Below are 14,461 nucleotides of genomic sequence, written 5' to 3'. Positions count from 1 at the left end.
CCAGCTAACTGAACCGAGAATGTGCATCCTAGGATTGCAGGAAAGGACATATCTCATAGGTGGCAGCAGTCTGTACCAGATCTAGTCCTGTTTTGTCTCAAGGTTTTTTCCTTCACTTTTATCAATTGGTAAGGTTTGGTCCTCGCCATTTGATTTGTGAGTTGTAAAGCTGTGCATCGTCAATGTTTAGTCTTTCAGCAGTAAAAACTAAACCACATTGAACTGAACTAATCTGAGCTTCAACTCTGAAATCTGGATTGACAGTTTCAATCTACTAGAACTTCTATGTTAAGCTGCTTTGACACAATCTACATTGTAAAAGCGCTATAGAAATAAAGATGAATAAAAAAAATAGAGATTATAAACAGGAAAGTGTGGGGAACAGAATGAGGGGAAGGATCGGCATAGTACCTTAAGGCGGGAAGTGAAGTGATTGTCACTTAAGTTTTTGTTCTTGAATTTAAAGCTGAACAGCCATTCAGAGTGCTCTCCTTCACAGATGTCTAACGCCAATTGCTACATGCTAAATCCTGCAAACTCTCTCCAACAGCCTCCAGACAAGAGGCAAGACACCAAACAAACTAGCCGGACATATGCTCAACGATGCGCCGTTGCTGCACAACCATACCTGCCAACACTCAAGTATTCAGACTCATCTCCCACCACCCTCTTGTTTTATTTCTTCCAGAAAACTGTCGTAATTTCACCCCCCACCACCACCGCCCCCCCAGGTCTAAGCTTTTTGGTACGGTCTATAATAGGGCAGTCCAAACTGTCCTGCTAAGTTTAGCTCCAACTTGCCTCAACACACCTGCCCAGAAGTTTCTAGTATGTCTAGTAAGAGCTTGATTAGCTAGTTTAGGTGTGTTTGATTAGGATTGGAGCTTAACTCTCCAGGACCGAGTTTGGAAACCCCTGGTTTATGACATCCCCGGATTGCCAACTTAGTATCCGATCAGAGGGGTTGCCAGAAACCGGTGCATAGTAGTTACTTAGCTGCGTTATTCAGATACATAACTTGCATTGTTTCCAAAATGGGATTGAGGTCTAGGTGTTTAACTACACTAAAAAAATGATTACTTGGATTTACTAAATTTAAGTGGTTACAGACAGTTTCTAGGGGCTGAATTTTTAAAATAAGTTTAGTAATGTTCAGCATTACTTGTTTCTATTCAGCCCATATAAATTGTTTCCAATACTTACCTTACAACAATTGTAAATCCAATGAATCCTTTTTATTCAGTGTAATTTATTACAAAAAAAAAAGACAGCAGATAAAATCTCAAGCACTTTTATTAGGTTTGAACAGTATCTTGTTTAGAAAGGCCGTTTGGCATTATATAATTATATATAATTTGCATCATATATATAATTATATATATACATATATATTCAAGTTTGAATAACAAAACACTAGAAAAAAAAACAGATGCAAATGAAAAATAAGATTTTAAGACAATAATACCGAATTAAAAACAAGGGGAAAAAACATTGAATACATTTCAAAATGGTCCCAGTACAGTTTAATATACAAGTATCTTATAAAAGCGAGGGAAAGATAAAAATAAAATAAAAGCAAGGCAACAGACAGGAATGAAATATAAATAAACTTACATTATGTACAGAAGGGTGCACAAAGAGGAAAGAATAAAAACAGAAAAAGGAACGTTTTAGTATTAACGGAACAGTCGAAAATTTAGGAACGATCCAATCAGATCTCAGACGGAATCCTCAAAGTGTGATTGTTGGAGAGCACAACCCTTTACTTTTCAGTCTTTTTCCTCATTCCTCCAAACACGTGGCTTCCCTTTTGGATCAGATTGCTCTCCATGCACTAAGAGCTTGTGTTTTGAGGGCTTTGACCTGAAGTCCGGTACTTCCTCCAGGATGGTTTTATATGGTATGTAAAGGGAATAATAATAATGAAAAAAGCTTAAAATCCTTGACACACCATGGAGCAACTAACCAGTAAACGCTTTGATTCCATTACAGATTATCATACGCCATACGGGCCACGATGTCCGGTTGTGGGATTGGGACATGTGGGCTACAAAAGAGCAGGCGGGAATATGCTCGAAGCTACAGGAACGTGATGAGGCACTTTCCCACCTCTGAAGAAGGATCCGGCCCCTGAGAGGCTGCTATTGGCACAGTGTCTCATATGGAAAGGGTTAGTGTGACGAAGCAAATCACAACAGTCGATAAATCACACAATATTCAAGCACATCCGTCAGCATTTCATGGGATATCTTAAGTTGAAGCTGAATATACGAGATCCCGTAACTCATTGACTGAAACATCATGGATCTGAAATAATATATAAAAGGTTTCCATCGAGATCCCTGTTAACATGGAATGACCGATGGGTGAGTGAATTCGAGCGACACCCATTGGGTTTTACATACATTTAGGAGCTAAAACATTTCATAAAACGTACATGACCACAAGGCAGTGTGGATTGAGGGCTTAAATGGTTTGTTCACGACAAAATGAATCCCGCCATTATTGATTCATCGTCTTGTTGCTCCATTGAAAGTCACACAAACTTCAATTAAACGAAGAGACCAAAAAACTGCTTTATACTGCATTTAAGCCTTTGTTCATGTATAAAGACCAATAATAAAAAGAAGCACAAAAATACCTAATGCACAATAGTGTTGTCACGATACCGGAATTCATTACCAATCGATACTGACATTTTAAAAACCCACTAACATTTGAGCGCTGTTGAGCACATTCTTGAACACGCTCAACAGAAATGACTGTGATTGGCCGTGAAGGTCATCAATTCACTGAATTCACAGCTGTTTACCGAGTGTAAACACAGATACAGGGACACTGGAGTGTTTTAAAGCTGCGATTCATTAGCTGATTGCTTGTATATCAGCTTATAAACAAACCAGGTGATCAACACGACTTTGAAAGCACTCTGAAATCTGAAATTTTAAAAACCTCTATTTTTCCGTGAATATTTGAGCGCTGTTGAGCACATTCTTAAACACATTCAACAGAAATGACTGTGATTGGCCAAGAAGGTCATCAGTACACCAAACTCACCTCTGTTTACTGAGTGTAACCACAGATACAGGGACACTGGAGCATTGTAGAGCTGTGATTCATTAGCTGATCTCTCCTATATCAGCTTATAGACAAACCAGGTGATCGACGAGACTTTAAAAGTGATCTGATATCTGACATTTTAAAAATGTCCATTTTCCGCTAACATTTGAGCGCTGTTGAGCACGTTCTTAAACACGCTCAACAGAAATGACTGTGATTGGCCATGAAGGTCATCAGTTCACCGAACTCACCTCTGTTTACTGAGTGTAACCACAGATACAGGGACACTGGAGCGTTTTGAAGCTGTGATTCAATAGCTGATCTCTCATATGTCAGCTTATAGACAAACCATGTGATCGACGAGACTTTGAAAGCGATCTGATATCTGACATTTTAAAAATGTCCATTTTCCGCTAACATTTAAGCGCTGTTGAGCACGTTCTTAAACACGCTCAACAGAAATGACTGTGATTGGCTGTGAAGGTCATCAGATCACCGAACTCACTTTACTGAGTGTAACCAGAGATTCAGGGACACTGGTGTGTTTTAAAGCTAATCGCTCCTATGTCGGCTTATAGACAAACCAGCTGATCGACGTGACTTTGAAAGTTCTCAGAAATCTCCTGTGAACATTTGAGCACTGTTGATTATGTTTGTTAAAAGCGTTAATTTTCTATTGTTCACAAACATTCTCAACAGCGGTCAAATGTTTACAGGAAATTAACTTTTTTTTTTTTTATTGTAGTATCGACTGGTACCAAGTTCCATGAATCCAGTATTGTGACAACCCTAGCAAGGATCAAGCAAGCTCGATTGAGTCTCGGTGACCAAATTTGAATGTGTAAACATTTTAAATGTTTAAATATGATTAAAACCTAAATTAAATATACATACATACATATATATATATATATATATATATATATATATATATATATATATATATATATATATATATATATATATATATCTTATAAAGTCTTCATGTCTTTTTAAAAGATTGGATTAAACCACTGGAGTTACAGGTTTTGAAAACTCAATGACTTTCAATGAAACAGAAATCAATCAGATTTGATTAAAAACATTTTCATTTGTGTTTTGAAAATGGTTTGGAATGTCACAAGGGTGAGTGGCAAGACGTTGAACTTTGGGATGAACCAACCATTTAACCTACAGAAAACATTCACCAAAAATTCAATGACAATCAGCATTACATGTTTAGCTTTCATCATATAACGTCTCCTATGTGTGAAACTCTCACAAGTTAAACAGATGATGAATGTTCTCATTTACACCATCATCCACCTGTTCTTTTAGAAAGGAGAAATTTAAAGCACTCATCGCCACTTTGGGCCTAATATCTATAATGTTTACGGATCTAACTGGCTCAGTGGAGCTGGAAAGGGCTCACTGGCTTCAGCACAAAGGCTGAAGTCCTTCAAACGGGCAGGAACAGATGATCAGGTGATCATGTGTCAATTTGAATAGAACTTTCTGGATCTATTATGCACCAGTAGTCAGCCTGGCGGGACCATTAATCTTTGAAGGAAGGAAAAGTAACTGCCTGTACATAATGAAAGCTTAGTGTACAGTTGTTAAGGCCAATCAAACAGACATCCAGGCAAGTAAACACATCACTTCCTTGGTTACAATCACAAACACAGAAGGTGCTTTTAGAGTAATCTAGAAAAGAAGTTAGGATGAAGAGAGTACACCATTGTGAGGGGACAAAATGATAGAAAAGAAATAACATGAACAGTCTAAAGCTGTATTTCCTTTCATCGAAACGCTCAGGGAATCCTCTTTTCTTTTAAAGTCTTACTCTAATATTTTCTAGTTTGGACTAAAGCGGATAACAAATTGGTTCTGACCCATTGAAACAAAACCGGCAGCTTAAAAACACATTTGACCGTTTTAGCATCTTCAATCTTAAGTCATAATTCCCCCAAAAATGTAAAAAAATTAAATAAAAAAATAGACACAACGAGAGTGTCAAAACACACAGAATGTTATCCGTCACTCCAGTGAACATAATCGGAAAGCACAGTGAATTTCTTTTAATCGTGAACACGCTCGATTACTGTGCCTAATGCACCGTGATTGGTTCCAATTAGTCACTTTGTGCGCTACGTAGCTACAGGCAACAGCAAAGAGGGATTGAGCTGCCATTTAAATAGTTGTCAGTCACTTAACTGCAGAAAAAGAAGGTTTTTTGTTTTGTAAAACACCCAGTGAAAAGCACCCTCAACTTGCTACCTCTCTTTTAACGTCTGTCTCCAAAGCGCCGTTTTAAAATATTCATGTATGTATTTATATACCAGTAAACTATATTAAGGTCACTCTAAAAGCCGCAATGAAACAGCTTCTAAAACCAAAAAAAATAAAAATAAAATTACAAGAGCATATTTACACTGAGAAAAATGGGAAAGGGCCGTATTAACAAGAGCAATATTACAAAATATTCAAGAAGGCATCTCTAATGGTGTTTGCTTTGTTTTTGTTTTTCACTTTCGGCATCATGTTCTTGTGGTTGCCGGCCAAAGGATTTTTGCGTTCCCTTTTGCTTTGCGCTGGCAGTCTGTCTCGTTTAGCTGTGTTTAGGTGAAAGTGTGGACGTGAGTGCAAGACTGGTAAAGTCTGGTGACCGTGGCTTTACTTAAAGTTGGCGTAGTCAGAGAAGGCATCGATGTATTCCTGGACCACTTTGTAGCAGAACTCGTACTGCTCCTGTGGGCAAAAGCAGGACAATGTGAGCTGAACAGAGCTTGGGATTTTAGTATTAAAAACAAAACAAGGCAAAAACCTTAAAAGCTTGGTTCATGAATATTAATTAGCTGATGTAATAATAGGCCAATAGTCTGCCTGCATTCTTTTGCTGGTGCTTTATAAATCTGGCAGCATGGACAAGAAAAATGACTATTGTGCAAAAAGTAGAGATTTAAATTTCTAAAAGTGACAGGAATGAAACTCAATGGCCTTGTTTAATCATCAAATTAAAAAGGCTGCAATTTACATCAATAAAAGCGGTTCTTAAAGATCCCCTATTACAGGTTTTTGAAAATGACCTTCCATGCAGTGTGCAACACAGCTCTAAGTGAATGAAAAAATCCAGCTTATGTTTAAATCTGATAGTGCAGAATGTCTGAAAATATAGATTTTTTAATAAAAAGATTCGACTCAGAGTCGTTTAAATGATTTGTCCGGATCTTTTGCCTGTTCGTATCAACATCAACACGAAACAATACCCAATATGTTCTGTGCCAGACCCGGTAAAACGTGAACGTGTGTGTGTGTGTGTGTGTGTGTGTGTGTGTGAGAGACTGATCATGACTGAAGATGAGTGAACAATAATGAGTGAACGTTCTTGTGATTAATGCAGTAATCTACCCTGCACCGGGTTTCGTCAGCCGTTTGTTAAAGGAAGGATCAGAAAAAACTGTTGATGTATGGTACTTTGTCAGATCTTGACAGGAGCTTTACAGCACACAGTTCATGGATCAGTTTCTTCCTCCATTTCACAAGTGTAAGTAAGTGCGATTAAAATGGTTGCCTCCTTGTTTTCTCCAGCTTGCAAAATATGTATTTAATTGTGTTTTGTTACTTGTAATCGCATCATGTGGCCTGTACTCGTTATGTTCACATATCACGTCTAAAACCATGTTAAAAATTTGACCTGTAAGGCTTTGTTTACAGATTTAAAGTGTTTGTGAGCTCACGATTCTCTGCCATTTATCATTGCTAAGGCCATCATCAGCTGTTTCTACACTCAACTCAAATCAAGGTTTAAAACAGTTCAGCCTTTGCCACTGTGTGGATTAATACTGAATGTGCGTCACTGTTTTTACTTATGGTTAAGAATAGAGTAATATGCTAGTGTTTAACTGTTTATAATGACAACTGGGCTCACACATACACTCTTGCACTCTGACTACTTCAACAATGTTGATAAGCGTAACAGACTGGGTCATCGGACCAATCAGAGCAGATTAGCATCTCGCTAAGAGGGCTTTGGTTACAAATTAATTGCTGAGCAAATCATATTGGAGTCGTTGGGATAATTAGGCAAAAATAAATGCATATTATAAGATAATGAAAGTGTTTTTTGACCTTGCATGCATATCAGTCTGTTGCTGGAGACCCCCAAAAACCAAAACTTGCAAGTTACATGATGTAAGCAGCTCTCACAAGCCAGTGTTTTCAATGTCTCCTAGCAACCCGGTTCATAGTAAACATCACAACACTGAGAGGAACATAATCTGCATTTATGAACATAAAACACACAACAACAATCTTTTAAAACTGGTTTTGAAAACCAGCAGTTTTTATTGGTCTCCTGGGGTTTTAGGTCCAATATAAAAGATTGGTGGTTTAAATTTAGAATTTTTTTTTACTTTTTTTTTTTTGAAGCTTAAAATGACAAAAATGAAGCCAAATCCGCTTGTTAAGTGTGATGTTAGCGAAGCTGCTTTCGGGTCCAATCACTCTATTCAACTGAATGGGGAGACTCATGAAATGGTAATAATAATCGTTTACAAAGCGATTGAATACTTTCGAAAATTACCATCGCAATATACATGTCCATGCCTAATATTCAATGACCAGAAAGGGATTAATTTTTTTATAAATTGTAAATAAATTGGTATTTGGTATGCAACAAGCCCAGAGATTGTTGTGTACACTATGACTTTATGTAAAATTAACGTTAATGTGTGATATGAAAAAAGGAGATCATAAACGAATGATTTCTCAACTCAAATGAATAGCGGCTTTAACCTGGAAACAGTATTACATACGTCACCAACACGTCACCACTTAACAAGCGGATTATTTAAATAAGATACCTATTGGGATTTTTAGGGCTGCCTTCTAATAAAATATGTAGTTAGCAGCAGCACATACTGTAGATACTGAGCATTAGGTATATGCTAGCTTATAAAATGTGGTCACACAAACAAAGATTATCATTTTAATACTTTTAATAAATTAATCAAAATTAACAGTAATGCTTCTTATTTAGCTTAATGGTTTCATATAGTAATAAAACATTTTAAACAGAATTTTTTAAAGGAAAATCACTAATACACTTTCTTCAAATCTCCTACTTTTTATGACTAATAAAAACTAATTTGTTCAAACAATGCAACTGCACTTTGTGGTTCTAGTTCAGTGGGTCAGTGGAGCACGAGAGATGTATTTTCTCACCAGTGTCTGCACCATGTGCGGTCTCTGTAGTCTTAGACTCTTCACTGTCTGGAAAACGTCCAGAATGCCCTCTGCCTTCACCCGCTCCAGGACTGTGCTGAGAGCACAGAATGTCCCAGTGCGTCCTGCACCAGCACTGTTCACACAAAAACATCAATTACCCACAGCTCTGGGGATATTAATGAGACAAGTTCCTACTTTTCCTTCCCTTAATTGGCTGACCCTGAAATCCCAGTGGGCACAGGGACTCCATCTGTGTTTCATCATTGGATATGTAATTACGGGCAGGTTTGGGTTAAGCCATAGTATACCAAGCACACAAGGACTCTATCCGGCATTATAAAAACCACAAAACCTTGCTTAGGCTGCCAAACCAGTAAGACAGTGTTAAAGTTGGCTTTCCTGTCTAACTAAAATATCCTGTACAAGCGCGCAAGATTTATGGCTGGGCTGAATAACTACTTGTCTATTAAGTTGAGTAGTTTAACAAACCCAATAATTCATTAAATAACTTGTTATTTCCTGCTTTTGATTTATCAGATCCCCTTGGAAAACAGCAACAGTCAAGTTAAACACATGATACAGTTAATAAGGGAATTTTCATTATCATTATTTTTAGCAAATATACAATGAATCATAAGATGATCATAAGAAACAGGAAAGACATCTATATAGCTATTTTGCTCTAATTAAAAGCATTTTGAACTTTCTATTATTGAATGAATCCTGAAAAAATATGACCATGAGTTTTTCATTATGCAAAAATTGCAAATACTATATATGTTGAATTGAAAAAAATATATACAGTGTTTCCTGGTTTTTCCCCCTTTTTTAAATGTTTCCCAAATGGTGTTTAACAGAGCAAGGAAATGTTCATAGTATGTCTGATAATATTTTTCCTTCTGGAGAAAGTCTTATTTGTTTTATTTTGGCTAGAATAAAAGCAGTTTTTTGTTTTTTTAAGAAACCATTTCAAGGTCGAAATTAGCCCCTATAAGCTTTTTTCGATAGCCTACAGAACAAACTATCGTTATACAATAACTTGCCTAATTACCCTAACCTGCCTAGTTAACCTAATTAACCCTTTAAATGTCACTTTAAGCTGTATAGAAGTGTCTTGAAAAATATCAAGTCAAATATTATTTACTGTCATCATGGCAAAGACAAAATAAATCAGTTATCAGAGATGAGTTATTAAAACTATTATGTTTAGAAATGTGTTGAAAAAAATCTTCTCTCTTTCAAACAGAAATTTGGGAAAAAAAAATAAACAGGGGGGCTAATAATTCTGACTTCAACTGTATATACACACACATACATGCATATGCTTATGGTGAAAGACATAAAAATATTGTCCTGATAATAAAATCTTACTACAAACTATAGAAGTATTTCAGGTTTTGATGCTGCAGATTCACTAGAGGGTGAGGCGTAGCTTACCTGCAGTGCACAGTGATTGGGTGGTTTCCAGACTGTTGCTGCTGCTTCTGAACTGCAGCGATGATGTTGATCATGCCCTTCCCATCAGACGGGATGCCCACCTCAGGCCAGCCATGGAAATGAAACTGCCTCACAGCGCGAGACTTATTTTCCTGCAGAGAAAAAGAAGAATGCCAATTAAACTAATACAAAGACAAGAGAAAAGCACACATGTTAGTTGTTTCCTCTAATGTAGACTCACTCTGTTATTGGTGACTAGAAGGTCCCTAACAGTGTAGCTCTCACTTTCCTCCTCCCTCTTCAGCTCGATGGACATGTCTCCACAAACCATCACACCATCTGTAGGCCAATACTGAGCACACTTCTCCTGCAGATAATGAAAAAACACACAGAAAACAGATGAGTTATGTGCTTACATTTTGATAGATGGAAAGATTTTCCACGTTTAACTCATCTGAACTGAGAAAATCAATCGCAATAGTCACAAGCACAGTTTAGTCATATCACACACTAAAGTAAATATTTTACAATATCACTATATGCACTACAATCTGGAATTGCTGCATTCCAGAAAACATCATTTCAATGAGTTTTTAACCAATAAGGCAATGACATGATCAAATTCCCCAAACAGAAAGACAGGAATAAGTTGACAGTACCTGTCCTCTCTCCTCCAGCTCGGTCAGCATAACGATAGAGCAGCTCCTCCACTCCCATATCATCCTCCAGTAGTCCTCGATGGTGTGCTGGAGCGGCCCCTGACACGCCATGTATGAGTCTTTCTGCCTGTAACCCTGTAGACATGCGAGGACAAAAAGCATATTTCACACATTTGGATACAGTAGACATTAATCAATTATGTTAAAGAACAAGGCATGTGACAGTATGACATTTTCATTGCATAATAATAACTAAACCTGTTATTATGCTATACAATATTATCACATTGCCCAAAACAAACAGTTACACGCTTGATTAAAGTGGTTTTGGACTCATAAGGTTAAGGTTAATGCGAAAAATTAATTCCTTACATTTATATAGCACTTTTCTAAACACTCAAAGCACTTTACACATTGGAGGAATCTCCTCATTCACCACCAGTGTGCAGCATCCACCTGCATGATGTGACAGCAGCCATATTGTGCCAGACCCCACACCACAAACCAGCTGATTTGGTTGGAGAGGATACAGAGTGATGAAGCCAATTATGATATGGGAATGGTTAGGAAGCCATGATGGACAGAGGCCAGTGGGCAAATTTGGCCAGGATGCCGAGGTTAAACCACTGCTTCTTTTTTTTTTAAAGACATACTGGGATTTATAATGACAACAGAGAGTCAGGACCCTAGTTTAATGTCTCATCCAAAGGAGGTTAACATGGACACCAATACTCTAATTTTAATATGATTAAGACAATCCTCTGATCACGAGTCTACTATGTAAACAGTGATGTTTGATTATCTTAAAGGATCACAGACACAAATTGCGGAGTAAACATTAGGCTGGTGACACAATGATGTTACTGATATCTTGCATTTATGCTAACAAACAAATGATCAAAAGAAATATATTAATTATTATATTAATGCAGTTCAAATATATATAATATGAATTGATGTTTACTTTAAATGTATTATAAATATATATTTATATTGTTCAATTACAATGATAAAAAAATGTGTGTGTAGATAAGATACCTATTGGGATTTTACACACACACACACACACACACACACACACACACACACACACACACACACACACACACACACACACACACACACACATATATATACATGTTACATATATACATATACATATACATACACATACACATATACATACACATACACACATATACAAATTTATTCATTTTTTGGTCGATTAATTATTTTTGTGGCTAAAAGGTATCAGTTCAGGCACTGTTTAAAATTATCGATTTAGCACCAGTATCGAAAGAAAACCAAAGGATACCCAACCCTAGTCATGAGCACATGAGGTGAATGACTGCTGAATAAAGAGGTAGTTCACCCCAAAAATTAAAATGAGCCCATAATTTACTCACCCTTAGGCCAATTTCAGTGTTTCTGGCTTTCTTCTTTCAGATAAACACAGTCAGAGTAGTTTTAAACATTATCCTGGGTTTTCCAAGCTGTATAATGGTGTTGGGTAGTGTTCCTTTTTAAAAGCTTCTAAAAGCTTCATAAATCCATAATAAAACTAACCCATATGCCAACAGGGGGTTATGCATGTCTTAGGATCTTAGGGAAGTGGATTGATGAGTTTTTGTAACAAAAATATGACAAATTTTTTAATTCTCAACTCAAAATCGCAGTCTTTCGGGAGCTGATTTGTTAAAATCTACATAAACTCATATAGGTTGAAAAAGGAATATTAATGATAATCAAATCAACCTTTCTGTCTAGAATCAAAATATTCTGAAACAATCACCATCCCAGGCTGCAAATCTCAACATGGGCGTCCATTTAACTTGATGACTGAAAAATGTGTGTTTAAACCACTCCTAAAAGAAAGCGCAGCACACTGTGTGGTCTCTCAATGGAGCGTAGAACATTGCAGCATTACTGTTAGGGTTCAGTGAGTGGTACTTCGGGTAGTTGGAAATAAATGTTGGCTGAGGTTTTACTCACATCTATAAAAGAGGCGTTGATGTAATCCGTGTTCTCCTCTCCACGTTTTACAGGGATGATCACTCTGTTAAACTCATCTGGAAATAAAATAGAAGGAAAGTTCAGAGAGAACTCAGGCAAGATAAACTGTACACCTTAAATTGACTGGATTTTTTGGATTTCAAAAAAAAAAAAAATACTTTTATGATTTAAAAAGATTGTTCATTCAAATACAACTGTAGGTATTTTGTACATTTAAAATCAATAAATAATAAAAAAAATGTATAAGATATATATATATATATATATATATATATATATATATATATATGTATATATATATATATATATAATTATAATTACTTTGAATGCATATAATTATATTATATAATTGTATATAACTATAATTTATTTCTCTGATGTCAAAGAAAGGATTCACTGTCACATGACCTTTTAGAGATTATTTTAATGTTTTGATTAAGTATTTAAAAAACATTAATTATTAATGTTGTTGCAGCCCTATGTACAGTATTTTTTCTGTCAAAATTCTTAGGATCGCCCACTCATCTGTGAAGACGTCAATCTTCAAAGAGAGGAGGAACTATGACGTCAATTTGTATGTAAAAACCCGGAAACAAGTTAGCATTTTAGCAGTTCCGGTTCCCTTATCCAAAAGTCAATGTTTTTTTTTTCAATGGTATTTCAGTTAAATCGCTTGTATAAGGTTTGTGACACAAACTCTAGATACTTTCATGTTTTATTCTACGCCATTGTCCTCCACGTGACGTATTCACCTCTGCTGCCAATTAGGATGAAAGCCCAAAGGGACGCGAGCGAGGAAGCCTGTTCTTGCTTTTGTCTTGCTTGCCTTTTTGCTCTTTGTATTGGCTTGTGTTTTGTGCAATTATGTTGGTGTGACTTTAAAGTTTGAATTTTGTTGTTGTTTTAGTTTTGGTATGTTGTTACCGTCTTTTGTGTACTTATTTCACAATCTCTGATCATTGGTTCTGAATTCCACTGGGAATCGAAGAGTTTAGATGTCACGTGACATGGACCTCACAACATGCAGAAAACTCCACTGTGTAAACACATCAGTTTAGAAGTAAGCTGCACTCGCTGTACATATATTTTGGTCAGAAGTGTAGTTTAGAAATGCATGCTGCCAACACTGAAGATGTTTTGTTTGTTTATTTTCTGTTAAGTGGATTAAAGGGTCTTTTTCAGCTGTTTTTTTTGTTCTATTGCTTTCTTTTTTTTGGCGCTACTTTAAATCCTCTTTTTCCTTAATAACATACATTAATTTATTTTCTTTTGTGAGATTCCAACTTGTACATAATATTTTTGCTGTTTGACTTCTTTTCACTTTTGTAAATGAATTCACTTTTTATATTATTTGGTTGTCGTTTATCTATTTTGCCACCGACTCTACAAACTCACAAGGTCACATCAAAACCTTTCCTCTTTAACCCTTAGCGCTAAACTATAAAGTTGCAACAATTGAGAATGCTAAAAATGATATTTTTTTCAGGATACTAATTAAATACAAAATTCAATTATAATGTCAATGTCTTCACTATCACTTCAGATCAATTAAATGCATGTCTGTTAAATAAAACTATCAATGTCCTTCTAAATCTCTAAACATTATTGACCCTATACATATTTAAGCTAATAAAATCATCCGCATCATCTTGCTATTATTATTGTTGGATTGACAGCTCACATGGAATGATTTGCAAAACACGATTCTTCTTCATGTTGGCAGGCAGGTTTCCTGTTCTCATCTTGTCATTCTGGATTTTAATGGAGGTAAGTTTCTGAAAACAGATCAAAAATACAATAAATAAAACATAATATTTTAACATGGGAGTGATGAACCAACCAGAAACCAAACAGAGCAATTTACCTTAAACTCTGCCTCCAGGCCTCCACAGCCAGCTCCAGGTAAAGGAGCGTAGAGTTTATTCATGTGAGTCTCCAGAGACGTCACTTCCAGCTCCGTGTCCCCGTACAGGTAGTGCTCCAGCAAAGCTTGGAAAATAAACACATACTGCATCTGTGGGGACAAAGGAAAGCTGGGAGATTAGAATTCGAGTCCCCAAAAAAATTTAATAAGACTTTTGGTTTTG

At 36.3% G+C, this 14,461-nt stretch overlaps 1 protein-coding gene across 2 annotated transcripts in view; it reads right to left on the bottom strand.

Moving 5' to 3' along the window:
* Window positions 1-4,049: 4,049 nt before the first annotated feature.
* The window catches only part of ptpra (protein tyrosine phosphatase receptor type A), a 60,675-nt gene continuing 50,263 nt past the window's right edge, over window positions 4,050-14,461 (bottom strand). Inside the window, exons 15-22 of one of the 2 annotated variants that reach the window (XM_021468747.3) lie at window positions 14,239-14,388; window positions 14,056-14,149; window positions 12,354-12,430; window positions 10,362-10,496; window positions 9,944-10,069; window positions 9,703-9,854; window positions 8,263-8,398; window positions 4,050-5,787 (exon numbers count right to left, since the gene is read on the bottom strand). In XM_021468747.3, coding sequence (XP_021324422.1) covers window positions 5,713-5,787; window positions 8,263-8,398; window positions 9,703-9,854; window positions 9,944-10,069; window positions 10,362-10,496; window positions 12,354-12,430; window positions 14,056-14,149; window positions 14,239-14,388 — 945 coding nt within the window. In that variant the 3' untranslated portion in view covers window positions 4,050-5,712. The remainder of the gene's footprint in view (window positions 5,788-8,262; window positions 8,399-9,702; window positions 9,855-9,943; window positions 10,070-10,361; window positions 10,497-12,353; window positions 12,431-14,055; window positions 14,150-14,238; window positions 14,389-14,461) is intronic. The other variant, NM_131888.2, reaches the window with a different exon arrangement.

Source organism: Danio rerio, chromosome 21 (genome assembly GCF_049306965.1).
Source record: "Danio rerio strain Tuebingen ecotype United States chromosome 21, GRCz12tu, whole genome shotgun sequence".
Taxonomy (NCBI): Eukaryota; Metazoa; Chordata; class Actinopteri; order Cypriniformes; family Danionidae; genus Danio; species Danio rerio.
This window is presented reverse-complemented; position numbering and strand designations above follow the sequence as displayed.